We start from the raw sequence: 20,234 nt of genomic DNA on the forward strand, positions 1-20,234 counted from the left end.
ACAGTGTCCTGTTGCACCAGAAGCGGTTTAGTGATGCTGGCCACATGACCTGGTAAGCTGTCTGCGGACAAACACCAGCTCCCTCAGCCTGAAGCAAGGTAAAACCCACTTCAAGTTTGACTGGATTTAACTGTCCAGGGGTCCTTTACCTTTACCCTTTTTTTACCATGCATGACACCAGGGAGCAGGGTCAACAGTAGAGTCCCAGTGCCCCTTTCCCCATTCATTAGTGGGCTTAAGGCCTCAGCTAGAGAGAGCCAGGGTGGGAGTGTCTACACTAGTCATGGTAAGAGGTAGAGTAGGGTCATTAGATGTTTTAAAATTGAGTCTCATACCCAAACACCTGGAAGCAGTCTGGAACATGGTGATGATTTGCGTACTACTATTCTGTTTTACTGTTGGTATTATTCTCCTTCTTTTAAATTAGGTTAGCTTATTTGTAATGTTTTATTCAGTGTTGCTGTTGGCTTCTATTAGAAAAAGGATATGTGCTTATGCCAAAGAATGCAAAAGTAGATGATGTTTCTTCAGTTAAAATTAATGGAAGCTACTGCTGGTGGGGGAATACTCTGTATAGATTCCCATGCTGGCAATCATTTGGTGGATTGGGAGGAAGTACCATAATGGCATATTTCCTGCCTGCCTCCTAGGAAGATGAACACTCAGGAAAAGGAAATACTTTCAAGGTTAGAATCTTTGATATATAATTCAAGTTCTCTGGTAAGGTGCTCATATATACACAATGTATACATAATATACCATTGTATGCTTGCTTCAGATATCGCTAGCAAGGAGCAATTTCAGACAACGAGAAGTAACAAAAGTGTTTGCTTCTCCAGATATTTGTGCAATTGCAACCACAGAAAAATATGAAATATCATGCTGCTTCTACTTTTTCAACTGTCCCACTCCTTGCAGGAAATATTATTAATTTATTACAAACAAGAGCTCTTTGATTTTGAAATTGTTTTCTTTAAATATAGATAGGCCAGTGTATCTCTGTGGTTGATTCCTGTCATGCTGAATCATCATCAAGATAATATGATTCTTCCCTCAAGATATGTCCCTACAGATATGTCTGTATGAAATGATTCAAGTAGATTTTTGTTTTTGTTTTTTAAATAGCTCACAATATATATGGAAATCTTTCTGACCTCTGTTCCTTGCTCCTAAAGCTATCAATAATGAACTAGTTAAATACGCATATGATTATAGAATGCAGGACATTTTAAATAAGACATTTATTTAAAATAGAGGCATGTTATGTATTCAATTACATACTGTGGGGTGTACCCAGTTAATGTATCCTGGAATGTTAGGGAACCCACAGAGCAGATTAGTCCCATTAAGAAGGCATAAGTCCTTGGGTTAAAGGGACAGCTTAGTTGGATAAAACCCACTAGTTTTATTCAAGCTTATTTGAAAGACAATATGGAATGGTGTTTGGCTGTTGCACAATATCTGGAAGATACAAAACATACATGGGATATACCTGTAAACTCACCTGGCTCATGTGCATCCATGTTAGAAGTTGGTGATGTGTGGAATCTAATTGTGTGGTAGAGCCATGGGTAAAAACATGACATGTTGCAACATTTTCCTTTCCTCGTGGCTGGATTCTGCAGATTACTTGCACTCCGTGGTGCTTCCTATGGTGAGTGATGTGATTAGAATAACTGTGAAAAGTACTACTTCATTATCTGAGTATCCCACACCTATAATAATGAAGTGAACGGAACTCCATCCAGTCTCAAAGGAGCATTCATTAGCATGTGTTAATAACCATCACAGTACAAACATTGCAGATTTATTTACTTCTGTATTAAAAAATAGTAGCTCTGTATGCTGCAATCTTGCCATTGCAAGTTCTCTTGACTTCTGTGGGACTCGTGCACATGCAAATATCGGACGTATTATAGTAAAATTATATTGTTTTGATTCAGGAGTGAAAAAGGGAACTGTGCTTCTATCCTTTTAAAGAAGTGTTGCTGCCTTTCATTGCCCAGAAATTAGGCAATGTATGGAGAACTTAAGGCAACAAAATGGTTATGTAGCTTAGTCACAAAATATTCTGTTGCTGTATGCACAAGAAATAAAAATAGTTTTGAGGCAAAAGCCACATTTGTTGCAGGTATTTGAGGTTTACTGAGTATGTGGTGGTGGTTGTCTGATGTTGAATCATTTCCAAAGACTGTTCTCCTTTTCATGAATCAGTATGAGAGTGTTTTAAAACAACCTCCACAGAACACCCTTGTATAGAGAGAAAAGCTATTGCAGTGAATCAGAACTTCTTTTTTTACCACATTCTGAGGAGCATATGTGTTTATTTAATATCTCTACTGGCACAAGCCCTTTTCAGACAATCAGTGTACACCATATGGTAAGTGAACGTTCATGGAGCAGGAGGAGAAGAAACATGGCAGCAGACACCACACCTGACTTATACGGTGAGGAAAAACCTTCCACACAGGTCTTAGCTGCACAATCATGTGGGAAGCTTCCATTCTGAAGGATTCCTGAACACATGGTTACATATGTTTACACATATAGGGTCTGTTATATAAACTCTGCTGAATGTTTATACTGTACTATTTGACCACCTTGTTCTATCAATGCAAGGATTTATTTTTATGCTACAGAATTTCCCTTCTCTCCTATCCCCTTGCACATCCTGTATCCTTTCTAGATATGCTCTGGAGGGGAAGCCTCCAGAACAGATTGACAGGACATGCAGTGTGGAAGGGGGAGGTTTCTGTTCCACAAGCAGAAATCCTTGCCCTGTTGGAATTAGTTTGTTAGGTACTACCTCTAATCTTTATTACCTTAAAAGTGCCCTTGAGAAAAGTATAAAAGCAAAGAATTTCAGATTGTTATTAAAATGCAGTGCGTGTTTTCTTTCACTGCCCTCCATGCTGAAATCTTAACAAATTCGCTTACAAAACAAGAACTGAACACTGTGGAACTGTGTGTCATTTGCAATGTGTTTTCTTTTCACTCCTCCAGCAGAGAAAGGGGACCTTGGTGCAAATGAGAACTGGGTCCTGAAAGATAATAAACGCATCTGCTCCAAGGCAAAATAAGTTGCTGTTTGTTATGAGAGTTGAATGCTGTATGCTAGCTGAATGTTGACTTAGTCACAAGTACATTAGGGCTGCTTCTTTACAGAAGGTGCTAATTTGTCCAGGCAGGTGCATATGTGGCCTGTGAGTGCGGTGGAAACAACTCAAACTGGACACCAGTGTTGGGTTAAATCAGGCCACAGCTTTATTTACTTAAGAGCACGAAAGCAAGGTTGGCAAGGCAGTAGGGCAAGGATCAATTCCTGTCCCACTCATCTGCATGTTCACAACATAAAATCTACTTGCATAATTAATCTTTCTTTCACATAGATAGTAATATGCTTCCAATATCTGGGTTATCTGATTTTATCTTCATAATAGTCTTGTGCAATTAAGTAAAGCTGAATGATGAAGTCATCTACTGAGTTTCATAGGAAAGCAGGGATTTGAACTCATTTCTTGCCTAGTCTAGTCATATGATTTATTCACAATGCCACAATTATTCAAGTGGTTATTTGACAGAGATTGCCAATGCACTTGTTTGTGGGTGTAATAAATTTTAAATTCAAAGTGCTAAAGTAATTAATTTTATCACAACAAAAGCCTCTGATGCAATGTGCATGTAATAATAATAATAATTTTTAAAAACACATCTACAATGGGTTGAATAGTTAGTGAATCTCATGGGTCAGATTCCCTTTAGCTGTAAGTGGGTGCCACCATCAGAAATGTGCTTAATGTGAAAATTCTTTGATTAATACCATATTATGTGCAGTAAAAACCAGCTGTGGGCATTTTATTTGAGGCTTTTTTGTATGTTTGCTTTTGCTCAGATGTTAGTACAATTCCCCAAAGCTACTTGCCACTAAAACATTTTTAATGGCAATCTGCTTTTGGGAATAGTATGTGGAACTTGCATATGTACAGGGTATACACTTGCCTCCGCACGACTCTCATCCCCAAACCCATTTAGATGAATGTACATCTAATCCAGTGACACCCTGGTAGCTGTACTCACATTTTCCACAAAGTTAAGGGTCTCCCTATACACATCAATATAGGAGACAGCTTGAAGGGTGCATCTGAATGTGTACACAGAGCTTTCCACCTCACTAAAATGAATAGATCTAGGTGCACTCCAGAGCTGCCACACAGCACCTATATCAAAGGTTAGAGAAATTCCATGTTCTTCATCGGGAGTGGAATATTTGCTTCAGAATTTCAGCAATAAACTTTACCTTCTATTTTAATGTTCAGTGAGGATATTATAGAACTCCACTTAATTTTATTCATCTGAGCCATCTTCTTCACTCCTTCTTCACACAGCATGTTGTCATAAATTGCCCTAGCACTTCTTTTATTGAGAAGTTTGAATTGGATTAAGCTGTGGAAGCATGCCAGTGTAATATTGATTTTCATACCTTCAAAATAATGTGTTTGACTCTGACTTTTAATGAGAGATAAAATGAGCCAGAGTTGTGTAATGCTGAAGCAAAATCTCTTTACTGGCTTCTTCACTAGGGGAGTTGGCAAGCCCATAACCAAGTATTTATGATGAGGGGGATCAGAAGCTGCATGGGAGGAAGGGCTATTGTAAATAAATGTGAGGTAACAAAATTTTATATGTGACTAAAATATATAGTTACTCGACTTATCTGATTCAAACTTAATTAGATTTTATGTACCAGGAACATGAGTGCTAATCTAGTCCTTTAATTGAATATTGCCTGATTCCATTCAAAATAGTGAAATTCTGTAGCACTACCCAACTAAGCAAATTTTGCTCTCCAAGCACAAACTACAATCTCATTGGTGGTAGTAATCATGTCCCACTATGTAGTAAAGGTAAATGACCCCTGGGTGCTTAAGTCCAGTTAAAGGTGACTATGGGGTGCAGTGCTCATCTTCGTTCAGGCTGAGAGAGCCAACATTTGTCCACAGACAGCTTTCTGGGTAGGTAAGTGAGAAGCCTGTAAATAGTGCCAGTTGTTTTGCCATTTGCTATAACTATAATAATATGAGTCCATTAAACTTGTACATTCTTCGCTTAAGTGATGTTGGAGAACATAATAAGCCCTCTTAAAATGAGCAAGTGTTGAGGGCCATCTGCCCAAAAGACAGATGTACTGGCCAGTGTTGCCACTTTGTCTGCTCTGGCCCTTCATGGCTACTTTCACACAGAGGCTTCCTTAAAGCATGTGCTCAATATAATACCTTTATTTAAAGGGCAGGTATAAGGAACAGACGTCAGGTACCAGATCCTCACTTCAACCACCAACTGTAATGTTGATTTGATCCTCTTGCCCTTTTTCCTGATGTAGACCTTCATTCACCGCCTTGTTCTCAATGTAGGTCTTTATTACCCACCCACCCCCAAACCCTTGTTCCTGATTTTCACTTACTTTCTTCCATATTGGGGAGGATACCATTCTGTCATTCACCTCAGGTGCCAAAATATCATAACCTGAGATATTATTCCCATGGGAAACTACTGTCACTCTTCTTCTTCTTTGACGATCACTCCTAGCCGAGTAAGATTGTCTTCCATAAATACGGTTTTAACAATGAGTCTGTAGATGACTGTGGAGGCCAATTCTGGATCCACATGTCCTTCCACAGTGGAGACATTGGTTTCCGGGCGGGAGTTGATCATGGTGTGGATTTGCCAAGCGTGCCTTCCTCTTAGGACGTTTCTCCCTTGTGTCCAGAGTTTGAGTGTGTTCATAGCCCATGACATCTTTGGTAAAGGCTGTTCTCCAACTGGAGCACTTGCAGGCCAGTGTTTCCCAGAAACTACACTACATAAATGACACAGGTGACACTGCATATTTTAAAGAGCAACAAGAGCCTGCTCCAGTTACTTCACGGGAGGAAGACTTAATTATATCTGACCGAATTGCTTTGAAAGCTGGGCTCCTGACTCTGGAGGGTAAGGAGAAACAATTATGAGATAACTGATTCAGGGCAGCACCCTCTTGTGGCTTTCTCCTCCAAAACCCTTATGGGGCAATGGGATGGAATCTTGATTGCCCATGTACCCTTGTTGTCATTGTGAACCTGGGGAAGGCAACCCTGTATGATTTTCCTTCTTTCCCTCTCCTTTGATATGTGATATGTGTTCATTTTTTTAAAGGATCTTTTTTCCACCCTCAAATGTATCAATAAGCCAAAAGATCAATAGTCTTATAAATCAATTAATGGGCATAACTTGGCAACCAGCAAATTGTACAGCAAGGGACATTTAAACATGACGTCGTCTCCAGATGATGCTGAAAAGCCGCAGCAATTCAGGATCATAAAGTGGCCTTGTTTTATTGGAATGGGATATGCTTTTACTGCTTCTGAGAATTGAAGTATGCAATAAACTAGATCACCACTTCCTGGTGTGATTAATTTGGCTAAGCTAATTAAAACAAATACATTGTGGTACTTTTATGCGCTGTTGTGAGTATGGTGTTAATAGAAGGCTATTTCATTGTGCTGGGCAGCCTACTTCTTTGAAAGTTGATTTACCTTTACAGGAAGGAAGCCACATAAATCCCTTGTATGATACTGTTAAATTTAATTTGTACCATAGTATAAGCCAAAGAGCTTATTTATACAATAGTTAGCCTGGGTTAGCAACTATTTTACCTACAGTAACCCTTGATTGGGACGCGGGTGGCACTGTGGGTAAAACCTCAGCGCCTAGGACTTGCCGATCGCATGGTCGGCGGTTCGAATCCCCGCAGCAGGGTGAGCTCCCGTCGTTCGGTCCCAGCTCCTGCCCACCTAGCAGTTCGAAAGCACCCTCAAGTGCAAGTAGATAAATAGGTACCGCTTTATAGCGGGAAGGTAAATGGTGTTTCCGTGTGCTGCTCTGGTGCCGGTTCGCTGGAGCAGCTTCGTCACGCTGGCCACGTGACCCGGAAGTGTCTGCGGACAGCGCTGGCTCCCGGCCTCTAGAGTGAGATGAGCGCACAACCCTAGAGTCTGTCAAGACTGGCCCGTACGGGCAGGGGTACCTTTACCTTTACCTTAACCCTTGATTTATTTACATGAAATAAATCAGAAAGGGAGTAAAAACTGGAAGACAGAGTGTAGTAAGGTGTAGTAAGGAGCAGCTATCTTTCTTTTTAGCCCCGAAATAAGTGATCAGATTATTAACAGACTTTATTGCTGTACAGTGGCATAGCGTGGGGGTGCAGGGGGGGCGGCCGCACCAGGCACAACATCTGGGGGTTAGGGTTAGGGGGCGCAAATCCACGGGTTACAGGGTGCAAATTACTTGCCTTGCCCCGGGTGCTGACAACCCACGCTACGCCACTGTTGCTGTATCCAGTTAGTCCTCGGTGTGAGCTGATTTTTCCACAACCAGACAACAAGCATGGGGCATGACTATAATCCCCCAGAATTCTTTGATCATGTAGATAATGACTGCTTCAGAATCATAAGGTCTGAATTTATTCCATCATGTGATGGATTATTTTAAAAATTATCTCTTGTTCATAAACAACTGGCTTCTGGAAGCAGAACTGCTCTGTTTTTAGTCCATTGTTTTAAGAACTTGAGGTTCACACTTGCTCTCAACTCTTCTATTTAATCAGGCCTGTTTGAATATTAATGAGCACCATCCCTCATTAAGCGTGTAATTGTGCTATGAAAACATTTTGATTTAGGAGGGTGACATTTTATGATTAATTTTATGCATAATGATTTTTAGGACTTAGGGGCCGTGCTGTTTAATGTTCCGAAATTCATTAATTTATTTTTATTTATTAGATTTATATACCACCCTTTGCCATAAGATCATAGGGCAGTTCACAAAATAAAATACAGGATAAAAACAAGTAATTTTTTTTAAAAAAAACAGTAAAACAATAGCCTTCCCTTATTACATTTATATCCTGCTCTTCATCCCAAAGGAACCCAAAATTGCTTCTACTGATGAAACCCTTCTCTCCCACCTTTATCATTAAACCAGACTTGGGCAGGTCAGTCCTTCAAACAGAGAACTGTCTGCCCTACTGTAAAGTAAGACTCGTGGCCACCCTGCTTGTAACTTGCTATTCTAATAGGCAGTGCTGGACTTATATATAGGCTAAGTAGGCTGAAGCCTAGGGCCTCTAAATCTAGGGGGCCTCATCAGCCCGCCCGCTCCCCAGCAGGCAACCTCACCTCTCCCAAAATTGCAAACCCAAGATTTCATGCAAGGGCGGGGCAACTCAGGCCTCTAAATTTAGATGGCCTCGCCAGCCTGCCCACTCCCCAGTGCTGCAGTCTCCACTCTCCCAAAATTGCAAACCCAAGACTTCATGCAAGGGCAGCCCAGCAACTATGAGACTCAGGGCTAGCCAGTGGGGGGCAGTGGGGGCACAACTTGATTTTGTTTGTTTGTTTTGTAGAGCCCCAGTTCACAGCCAAAGTCTGCAAAATGTTAGAGATATAAATAAAATCCATCTAGATTGCCCTGGAGCGGAGGCCCCCTTAGGAGCGGCACGTGGGGCCCAATTTGGCCCAATTGTGCCAATTGCCTTAAGGTCAGCCCTGATGAGACTGTGTAGGGGTTGGACTGACAAGCCCTGCACCTTCTAGGTCCCTGGTGTCACTATTCAGAGTACAGACTCAAGGACTTGTTATGGAAATAAAGGGCAGGGGCACGGCACTTATTGGAAATCTGTTTTGTCACCTCCTCCCCCCCCAAACCCTGTGACAATGAGCCCAGCCACTTTTTATTCACAGCCACAAAAGCACTACACTACAGCATGGCCATAAATCTGTACATACAACCGCTGAAATATTTACCCAATATGTAGCAATGGAGATTTATGTTACTGCTTTATGAATGAACACTGTGTTTTATGAATGGACTCTGTATTTTGTGAATTGCCTAAGAGCCACCAATAGGGAGCTCTAGAATCTGATAGCTAACCAATCAGGTACTACCAAACAGCGAAACCTATTGCTGAAAGCAGGTAACCAGCAGGAAACGCTTCTGCTCAGCCTTTGCATTGTTGACTGAACACCCCCTGCTGTGCAGATAATGGAGAAAGCTCATAAATTGTATCCCTTCTGGCATCCTGGCCAACTCTATTACATTTTGTAAACCCTGGTGCACCAGAAGCCCAGAATATCAGCAAATAAAATCGGCTCATATGTCAGCGACTGATAAGACTTGTCAACCAGTTCTTCCAAAGTCTTCCTAAATTATAAAGCTCCAAAATACAGGCCAAAATAGAACAGGTCTGGGAAGAGCGAGGCATACAATAGACACCACCAGTGAAAAGGCCCTGCTCTGTGTAGCTTCTGCCCTGTCATTTGATAGGATGTCCATTTGCCCTCCTTCTTGACATGGAATGCTCTCTATTGGAGTCTATGGGTCCTGCACAAAGACCATAAGAAGGAAGAGCAGGGACCTTGAAGTTCCCAACAGCTGTTAATCAAGCAAGCAAGCAAGCACACAGGTCACCTTTGTCACAGTCAGGATGCCTATGTCCTGGCCAGGCCTGCGCCCAATCTTGTTTTTGTACAATCTTGTTTGTTCTCAGTAACCAAAATCATATTATCCACATATACAAGCAGAAAACTTGTTTTCTTTAATTTGGAATGAATTGTACAAAACAAAGTGGCACTAATAAAGAAAAGCTCCAGGGTGGCAACAGAAAGCAAACTATAAATGCTTTTTCAGTTCATCAAAACTATCCAGCAATATCAAGTTATACAGTAGGAAAACTGGAGCTATTAACAGTAATCCTTCTAGCTGGTTAATTGGTTCGGCAACTTCCATGCACATGACATGTGATGCTAATTATTTCCCCAAAGAGTTAAATGATAACAAATCAGAAGCAGCTACAGTTGCAAATGGCAACACAATATCTGTGAAAGGAAGAGGAGCAGGTTTGCTCAAGTGTGTTGCAGGTAGAAATACTGTTTGTAATGAAGTGAGAGCAGTAGTTTACTTGCTCAAATTAACATATAATAAAGTTTTGAGAATTTAAATTCTAGATTAAAATTGGTTACTTCATTGAGAAGGGGATTCTAACAAAAACACTGGGGCCTAATTTGAATAGTAGAGTGCCTGGTATCTGGTGGGCAATCTCATCCTTTATTTCCACCAAATCACCTATCAGGTGAGGGTCTTGTCAATCCCAGCAGGTATATAAGAGGATGACCGCCTTCGCCCTGGCCAGGCCTTAGCCACAACTTCATTTGCCTAAACAATTATACTTATTCCACAAAAGGTTTACAAAGTTCAGTTATTGCAAAAGTTTTTCAGTGTTAATTACAACCCTTCCATTTTCCGCACATACATGCCAAAATATGATCAAATTTACCTATTTAGCCACACCATTCATCTCCATTGTTACCCTCCAAAGCATGCATTACAGAGCAGCCAAAAAACCTGGTCCACAAAAATTAGTTCGTGAATAAGTCAATGATTCCTACAGCAATGACTGAGACCAAGACTTGGGCTTCAACTAGTATATAAATTTAGCCAATCATCATCATCATCATCTGAGGAAAACCAAAACTGTCAGATTTTCCATCCCTAACTACAGCCTATGGTAGACCAGGTGGCTGCCAGAACACAAGCAGAGGAAGAAGGGAGGAAAACCTGCCAGCTCATGCCCCTATGCTGACAGTAGTGTACAGACACATGCCACACACACCACACCTGGACTTCTGTGCCCCACCAGTTGCTCCCAGCCAGCAGCTACAGTATGTGCCAGCCGTCCGAGAGGTTTGTTGCCTGCACTCCTGTTCTCCCTATGCATATAAACAGTGAGAGAAGCAAGGAGGTAGAGCAATAAATTCCAATCCTCTGCCCCCCAAAACCCCACTTTAATAGCAGTAGTATTTCTGCATTAAATTTAACTTTTCAATCAAGAGTCTTTTCACATCATTTTTCATCCTCTAAGTAATGGAATACTTTGGAACATTGCCTACTATTATAGATAGCATTTTGAGACACTTGTCTTTATTACCCATCCGTATCCTTAATGAACTAAAGTTCATCCAGATTAATTGTTCTCTCTTCAATTTATAAACATGGGAAGCTAATAGGCTGGTTGATCCTCTGCTACATTAGTAATGGTAAAATATTGAAAAGGGCACTGACTGTGAGGTTTGTACCAATTTTATGATACACAATGAAAACCCCACAGGGAAATTCCATTTGGATTTAACCACTTGAATCAGAGCCTCCAATTAACACGAAGAAAATTGCTCATAATGATCCATAATTTATTAGACACTACATGTTGTAACCACGTTGTTGACAAAACTGAAGAAAATAGAAGAATCCATGTATCTTTTATTCTTCACTCCAGAAATCATTCATTGCATTTGGCATCATGTGGACATTATAAATCCTGATGGGGTTAGATTGGTGCCAAATCAATATGCTTGGTCCAGAGATACCACTGCACAAGTGGAAGGAACTTGCTTTCATATTAGAGTTTGTAGCCTACCTACAATTGCCAGCACCTCCCATCCCCAATAGTTGTCCTAGAACACTGGGGACTCCCTACACCTGCTTGAGGGGGGCATTAATGTTGTGTGGTGGATATTTTGATCCAGGCCTATATATCTGGAAAGTGAAGCTTTCTGTCTCTTCTGTACATCGTGTAATCCATCAAGGAGCACATGTGTGAGCTTCTCCCAAACTTACAGTACATGTTTGGAACTACACTCTGTACTTTCTATTCAATAGTATTTTGCCTGTATTATCCTTGCTGCTGCATGAAACAATGCATGGTTGAGACCTTGAATCAGTAAGTAAAGCATTTTAAGCTTATTTAACACTTTGTGATCTGCTCATTGCAACCTATATTCCTCACACTTTACTGCACTGCTTATTTTTGTGAGTTTAATACTCTGCTACTGGGGCTCTTTGTGTGCAAGCACTGTGATCTGAAGCCAGGGAGCCAGCTGTTTCTTTTTGTTATTCACCCACACACGTGGGTCTAGAGGGATTCATATATCAAAGTTCCTTATGTTAAAAAGTAGATGTTTTCAGGGAGGTGGAATAATATTTAGTAAATATTTATGTCTGCCTGATAATTCACATATACAGCCAAATGCCATGCACTCTATGGATATATTCATTGGTTTCACCTTTGTGCTGTTATATAGAAATACCGGTAATAGCTTTAAATCTTGGTCATCTGAAAATGAAACTAAGGCTAGAGCTTTGAAATAAAGAAACATGCCAGCATGTATGCATAAAGCTCCAATCAAGTGTCGTCTCTACATGTATACATTAGTTACATGCTTCAGGCGTGTTCATACATAAGCTGAACCTGTAGATGGGGGGGGGTGACTTCCCTTTGCAGTGGTGTTCCTATACCATCTGCCTCACAACTTCTTTTGTATTTTCTTTCAGTACATAGGGGACTGTCTATGGATTGTTTATGGTTATGATTGGGGAAGCTTGGTTTTAACATGCTTATTTTACTGTGAACATAGGAGCAACAGACTGCATCTGGTGCTACCCAGGACTTGTCTCCAGCCCATGAGGCAGTCATCATTCAATAAAACAGGGCTGTATGTGCTGAGGAGCAAAGAATATATACATTTATCAGAAGTGGGGTACCATTTATTGTACTTTTGTCAGTTATGGTATATGATGAAGTAGCATTAGATATCATTTTAGCAATTGAATAAAATTAAGCATTAAATGCTTTTGCTAGCATAAGTTACATTATATGATAAAAGTGTGTTTGTTGCTGCTGATTTAGTTGTTGAAAATAGCATTTATCTCTCCCACCCTCCCCAAGTTATGCCTAAAAGGTAAAGGGACCCCTGACCGTTAAGTCCAGTCACGGACGACTCTGGGGTTGCGGCACTCGTCTCGCTTTACTGGCCAAGGTAACAGGTGTACAGCTTCCGGGTCATGTGGCGAACCAGAGCAGCACACAGAAACACCATTTACCTTCCCACCGGAGCTGTACCTATTTATCTACTTGCACTTTGACCTGCTTTCAAACTGCTACCTTGGCAGGGGCAGGGACCGAGCAACAGGATCTCACCCCGTCGCAGGGATTCGAACTGCCAACCTTCCAATCGGCAATCCCAAGAGGCTCAGTGGTTTAGACCACAGCGCCCTCAAGTTATGCCTACTGAAGTGAAATTGCCTCAGGTAGTCTCTGTCGTTGTGTGATGGCTCATGCTCCACTTTAGAATGTGGCTTCAGCATTGATTTCCTTTTAATATGAAGAAGTACTAATTGCTTATGCCAGAAAGACTGCTATGAAACTGTTACCAAAATATGGAGAAATGACATTGTCCAGAAAATGCCATAGCCTGTCCCTTAATTCTACACAGTAGTTTCAAAATGCTGAAAACTAAAATATGTACCTCAGCATCTGTTTCAGATGTATTAAGAACTTTGTGACCTGAATAATATTTCCTAGATTTGGCTTTGTAGTTTGCTTAATTAGGGCTGCCATACGTCTGGACTTTTCCAGACGTTTCCTGGATTTCAAAGGCAGAATTGACATCTGGGGGTGTCCTGGTTTTTACTTTTTCAAATATGGCAACCTAGCTTAATATATTAGCATGTGAAGCATGTACAATAGCATTTTAAGACATTTGAGCATAGATAATTCTCTTCGGCAGAATTCTTTTGTGTACTTTTCTTCCGTTATTTGCAAAACTAAAAACGGGGGGAAAGAATGCAGTTTCCTTCTCATTTATATGAAAACTGAATGTTAAATGTTTCATATTGGATTTAAAGTTATGTTTTTAAAATACATCATGGCAATAAATAAATAAAATACTGGGCTCCGTGAATCACTCATACAATGTTGTTTATTATGCATTTGCATCATAAGAAAGAGAAGATGGAAGAGAGAAATAATGCAAAAGATTCATTTGCACAAAAATGACATGTTAAACATTTCAAATGAACTAGTCTTAGAAACTGAATATAGCGAGTTTACTGATAATTCATATTTCTGGATGATAAATCCATCTACCTCACTACTTGTCTACTATGACAGGGTGCTGCTCTTCAAGGTCACGGTGAGACATCCTTCCTGGTTTCTGTTCAGAGATTCTTATAACTGAATATGATGGGGATAAATCCAGAGCTCTGATCAATGCAAGGCTCTGCCACTGTGTTACATCCCTCCCCAAACCTTTGCTTCAGTAGCACATAATGAACTTAACAACTGATGGCTCCAAACAAAATGGATTGTACATTACAGAGACATGAATGTTCCTTCATATTCCCTGCTGTTAAATCACTTCTCACCAGACATAATAATAGAGTGTCTCTGACTAAGTAACAGGACAACTGACAGCCATGCATCTGGGATTAGGTAGCTAAACTTTCAGGAGGAGGGAGATGGGCTCTAGGCAAGTGTTGTCTACAACAGCTCTTTGGTCCATCATGTATTCATAGAGATCAGATGCACATATTTTAGTAGGAATTCCAGAGAGCATCTCCAGCTGGCAAACAAGGCATTTGTGAAGGTTCATAGAGGAAGAAGGGCCTGGAAACACGCCTGCATTTGTTGTATTGCCTGTCCTTGCTTGCCCTCAAGGAAAAGGTGGAGGGACACTACATACCCAGTATGTTTACCAGTATGCTACTGCTTTCATTTTCAAGTTAGATATTTGCCATTTATGTAAATGAAGTTCTGTGGCTTTCTCTGCTTCCTTCATATTTACCATTTGAAAAATGAAGAAACTATAGAACAGTAATGTGTTTTCTGTAGAAGTCTTAGGGCCACTTAGACACATGGTATCTGCAAGGGCAAGCAATGAAAAATAGTTTATATGTATTCACTGTCAGATACACATGTATCGGATTAGAGGTCAAAAGGCATTTAAAGTTAGAAAGCCTACAGTGCAAGTAGATAAATAGGTATCACTCCGGCGGGAAGGTAAACGGTGTTTCCGTGCGCTGCTCTGGTTCGCCAGAAGTGGCTCAGTCATTCTGGCCACATGTCCCGGGAAAACTGTCTGTGGGCAAACGTCAGCTCCCTCAGCCAGTAAAGCAAGATGAGCACCGCAACCCCAGAGTCGTCCGCAACTGGACTTAACGGTCAGGGGTCCCTTTACCTTTACCTTTAGGGGAAATAGTCTTTGTCTATGCTAGTACACTTTGAAGAGGGTGACCAACCTTAACATGCTGTGATGTCACCCACAGAGAAAACCAAAATACTTTCCAAAATATTTTTCCCCTTTTTGGCTTCAGCACCATAGGAATGAGAGAAGTGCAACATAAAGTCCCCTAGCTTCGCAGTACATTTGCCACGAACACGTGGCAATGAAAAGCTTGTGAGAGAGTGCTTAATCATAATAGTTGAACAGGATTTTGATTTTGTAACGCAAGGATACAGAGCCTAAGGCTGCAATCCTATGCACCTTTACTTAGGAGTAAGCCCTGTTGAACTCTTGATTTTATTCAAAGTAAATGTGCATAGAATTATGCTGTAAGGTAAACAAGCTTCTAGTTCTTTTTATTTAAAAGCAATTGCAAGTAATTGATATTCTAAGAACTGAAAGGTTCGAGACCTGTTTTAATTAAATACTATAGAAATATATATTTTATTCACTTGAAAAACTTTTTTCTGATCTGATGAATAGCTGGGTTAACAATCTAGCTCATGGTGCGATGGTTGAGGTTCCTGTCTGGATCCGAAATGACTTGCTGTAAACTGATTTGTACAGCCCTGGGAGCTGCTATAATAGTGTTTGCCAGCAGGGCAGTTATCAGTTTTGCTGGTTAATGCGTCTTAACACTGCCACTGTCTTTGAAGGAATATTTTTTTCCCCTGTAGGAAATACAGAAATAAAAGAATTTGAAGAAGGAATATCTGTAGCGTATAATAAGGAATTAAAAATATTCTTTACATTCTTTATATTCTTAGTGACTAAATAAAAATTGCAAGCAAATTAATGCGAGTTTTAATATACCATTTTCATTATTGTACATAAGATTCTTGCAACTTTTTTAAAAGCACATTATTACAATGTTTGGTGCTTTTTTGTTTTATTATTCACAAGACCATTATTTTTATTTGCTGTATTGCAGAAACTCTACTTACTGTATGAAAGTATCCATTTCGCTGACAGTGGGTGAAAATGACACTGGCCTCTGCTACAATTCAAAGATGAAATACTTTGAAAAAGCTGAACTTAGCAAAAGCAAGGAAATCTCATGCCCTGACATACAGGATTTCTTAATACCATATAGAGAGCCTGAAATCCTGTGGTATAAGGTAAGAAATATGAAAAGCTTTGGCTGCTTCCAACAAAATATTAAATGTTCTGATGCATTTCCAGTAATCTGAAGAATTTACTTGAACAGTAAATACAGCTTGGTGTGATTTAGAAAACTAATAAGGACACAGAGAAAGAGAGCGGCTGCAGAATACTTGCTGGGAAAGTAAAATGCCCATTTCTGTATTCAGCAATGACTGAATTTGAAATTCTCTCTCATATTTCTGTTCTGGTTGTTTTATTTGCCTCTCCACATACATCCTTGAGGCTATATATGCATATATCAATATGTAAAGTAGTAATAAATATAGCTAGCTCTCTAGTTCTGAAATGTGAGATTTTTAAATCTAGCTCATTGTGTAAAGGTGTGTTTTATCCAACAAACATCAGACATAGCTAAGCTGCCATTGCAGAATTATCTAAGGATAGTGGGCTCAAAAAAGAAGACCTGATCTGGGCTTGGTTGGCCTCAACATATACAGTAGCCTAGATAGGCATAGTGAATATTGTACTCCAGTAGTTCACATGTATGCAACCCAACCCCAGGCATTTGGGTCAGGGTTAGATTCAAAATGGGTTCACTTTTTGCCCAGTTTATGCCAACCCTCCTGTCACTCTGTTTTGTAGGCTTACACACTCTTAGTTATGTCATTCTTTGCATCTGCTTACCCTTACCCATTTAAGAAGTGGTAGGAGGGACAGCATGAGCACTGCTGTAAAAATGTGTGGCAGCATTAGAGCTTAGTTTTCCTTGCTTCCCAGTGCCTTAAACCCGAGTCCTATGCTGAACATGGTAAATAAATATGGTACATCATGCTAGTGTTGGCAGTCCTGGGTCAACTGCAGAATATGTAAGCAGAGTCCACAACCTCCTGAGGGAGAATGTTCCACCGTCGAACAGCTTTTACCATCAGAACATTATTCCTGATGTTTAGTTGGAAACTCCTTCCCTGTAGAGAGTGAAGAGTGAACTCCTTCACTCTTTAAAGAGTGAAGTTTATTTAATATTCATGTATAAGAGTTCCAAAACAAATGCTGGTCCTTACTTCAGTGTGAATAGTTGTGTAATTTCATAAATGGAATTACATTAGTGACACCTTATATTTGGCTTTTCCTGATATAATTAAGGCATTAATCATTCTACTTATGAATGACAATTAGGTGAAGATAATTAGGCTGGCAGGCACTTGTAACAGGGCCATCTTGGCAGTGGTCCTGCAATAATGGAATTCATTTCCTTTTATGGTCAGGCATGCCCCTTCCTTATAGCATTTAAGTGGGCCTTGAAGACCTACCTTTTCACTAAGGCCTCTGATGTGTAATATAAGCTGGATCATAAACTGTGGATGCTGTGCCAACATCTCCTGAATTTGCATTTCTCGTGTTTGATTGTATATTTTGTGCTGGCTTCTAGGCTAGCGTATTATTAGTGAATACGTTGAATGGTTTTATATTACATTTGGCTTATATTACATTTTACATATATTGCATGCTCAAAAAGTGGATTATAAATCCTTTAAACAAATAAATGAGCGAATTTTTAAAGTAGAGACTATTCCACAGATTTTTCTGCTCTTCCCCAACATTAGCTATATTTTCCCTTTGTTGCTTTTAATAATTGTGTACTTAACAGCTGCCTATCTAGCAGTAACTCATTAGGTGAAGCCTTCCCTGGAATAGAGAAGCAGTCATGAGAAAATCTTTACCATTTGTATTTCTGCATGTCACACAGCCCAGGAGCCCTGTTGGAAAAAAAGATGTCAATGCTAACTGCTGTCTGCTTGACTGTAAAGCATATTCCTTTCGCTCTTATTACAGAAGTCCCAACTGTAATGTTAATGTACAAGGAACTTTCTAACCTTTTCAGGGATGTAAAATCTCTGACTGGTATCCAAACTGTTGTCATGGTGATGAGTTCTTTGAGCTTTTTCTATCTAATGGAAAATAAGTTAGCATTATGGTGGCTCAGCATGTTTGAAAAATCATAAAGTACCTCAAGATGTTTCCTAAGGCACTTTCAGATATTACATAATCAGCCCAAATTAGCAGCACTTCACCAAAGAGAAAGCTGATATAAGCCTGATATAAGTTCTGTGTTGCTTAAAAAAACACTTTTGTTAAAACAAGTGACCCATAGATTGTAAAATCCCTGGATGAATGAATGAATGGGTGGGTGGGTGGATTATTGTATAATCCATGGTTATCAGATTACTTGGTCCTGCATCAAATCAGCATGATATTGATCTAAAACTAGTCTTCTCCCATTAATATAATCCAAAGGAGGCTACATGATACCTTTGTGGATAATACAGATTGACACAAAAAAGTTCTGCCCACATTTTAAAGCAAGCTGATTTACTTCATCTGTCCCAGATTTATGTCAGGCAGATTACGTACTTTTCTGAATTCTTTAACACAGTTTCACAAAATAGATACAAGTTTATGGGGAAAACGAATACTGTACAAATGTGAATTTTAGGGGGAAATGGATTAGAACACAATAAAAAATTTTACACAATAAATATTTTGGAGAAATAGCAGCTGCTGGGGCAGCACAGTATAGGGCAGCATTGTTTGCCTGGGTTCCCAATGTGAAGGTTTAGTTCATGGGGTGTAATTTATTGTTGTTTGACTATCATGGTCATATCAACCACAACAGTACAATGTTAAAGAACAACATCAAGCAAAATATATCTTTATGTTAAAATATGCCCAAAATAATAGTATACAGAAGTTTTAAAATGTTAAAATACTGTACAAAAGGCTAAAGGAACTAATACATTTTAAAAAATCAAATTAAATCCTTGCAGTTCACCATATTAACCTCAATTAAATTTCTCTTCAGCTTTTTGGCTACTTCAAATCTCACAACTCTGTCACAAATTTGTCATTATTAGATAGCAAACGTGTGATTTTTGCTTAATTATCACCATCGGGTATCTTACTTGACAAATAAAGAATAAATGTCACCCTCAGTTCAGAATACAAAGAGAAGTATAATAAATAATTAAGAAGATCTCCCACTGCTTGAGCACCTCATACCCATGTGGAAGTTGCTGGGAGGGAGAGGCAGTGAGGAGACTGGAGCACTGCAGGTGCAACAGCAGGAATGTTGGATTGCTCTGAGTTCCTCTTCTCCCTCTTGGTTACCAGCACCGACGGCCATTTTGGGAAGCCAGGTAACATCACTCCACCCTATTACACTTCACCGGCTGCTACTGTTTTGGGCATTCAACTTAAGTCCAACTTTTTCATGTTTTTTTAAAAAAATCACAAAAACTGAAATGGAAAGGACTGTCCATCTACAGAGGCGAAGCCTTGCTCCTTAACAGTCCACATTGCAATTTTCTCCAGTACCTTTGACCCATTAGCCATCTCAGCTTGGCTATTGGGCAAATACAAAGCATGAACAAAAAGCCCCTCTTGGCCAAATTAGGTGCATAGTTTTATGCAAAAAAAATGAAATAAAGCACTTTCAAAAGCTCTGAATGTAATCCAAAATAGTTTCTAGTTTACAGAACTAATGAACTTTTTTTAGTTTTGCACCACCTTTTTAAAAGCTTGCTAGTTTGGAAATGAATCAGTCTTTCAGATTTAAGTACAAGGACTGTAGTCACTGAGGCACTGTAATTATCTTTGCACAGGAATGCCAAGTCACAACCTGGAGGCCAAGTATTGTATTCAAGAAGGACGTTCTTGTTATCCAGGAGGTCAGAGAAGATGACATTGGAAATTACACGTGCGAATTAAAATATGGAATGTTTTTTGTCAGAAGAACTACAGAATTAACAGTTACAGGTAATCAGAGATTCTCAGTACACATTTTTGACAATGAGGAAAGGCCTTATTTTGGATCTCTTGTTAGTTTTCCATTTTTGCTGATATGGTTGCTTTTTCCAGTTGTTAGGTTTCTTAGTGTGGTTTTGCAGCATTCTAAAAGTCTGAAATGGACTTGAATCTGTT

At 39.7% G+C, this 20,234-nt stretch overlaps 1 protein-coding gene across 5 annotated transcripts in view; it reads left to right on the forward strand.

The window, feature by feature from the left end:
- Positions 1-20,234, forward strand: part of IL1RAPL1 (interleukin 1 receptor accessory protein like 1) — a 638,619-nt gene that overhangs the window by 347,198 nt on the left and 271,187 nt on the right. For all 5 annotated transcript variants that reach the window (XM_081908987.1, XM_081908983.1, XM_081908985.1 and 2 more), the window contains 2 exons: positions 16,084-16,270; positions 19,916-20,069. In XM_081908987.1, the coding sequence (XP_081765113.1) occupies positions 16,084-16,270; positions 19,916-20,069 (341 nt within the window). The remainder of the gene's footprint in view (positions 1-16,083; positions 16,271-19,915; positions 20,070-20,234) is intronic.

Source organism: Podarcis melisellensis, assembly GCF_964234715.1.
Source record: "Podarcis melisellensis genome assembly, chromosome: 4".
NCBI classification, from domain to species: Eukaryota; Metazoa; Chordata; class Lepidosauria; order Squamata; family Lacertidae; genus Podarcis; species Podarcis melisellensis.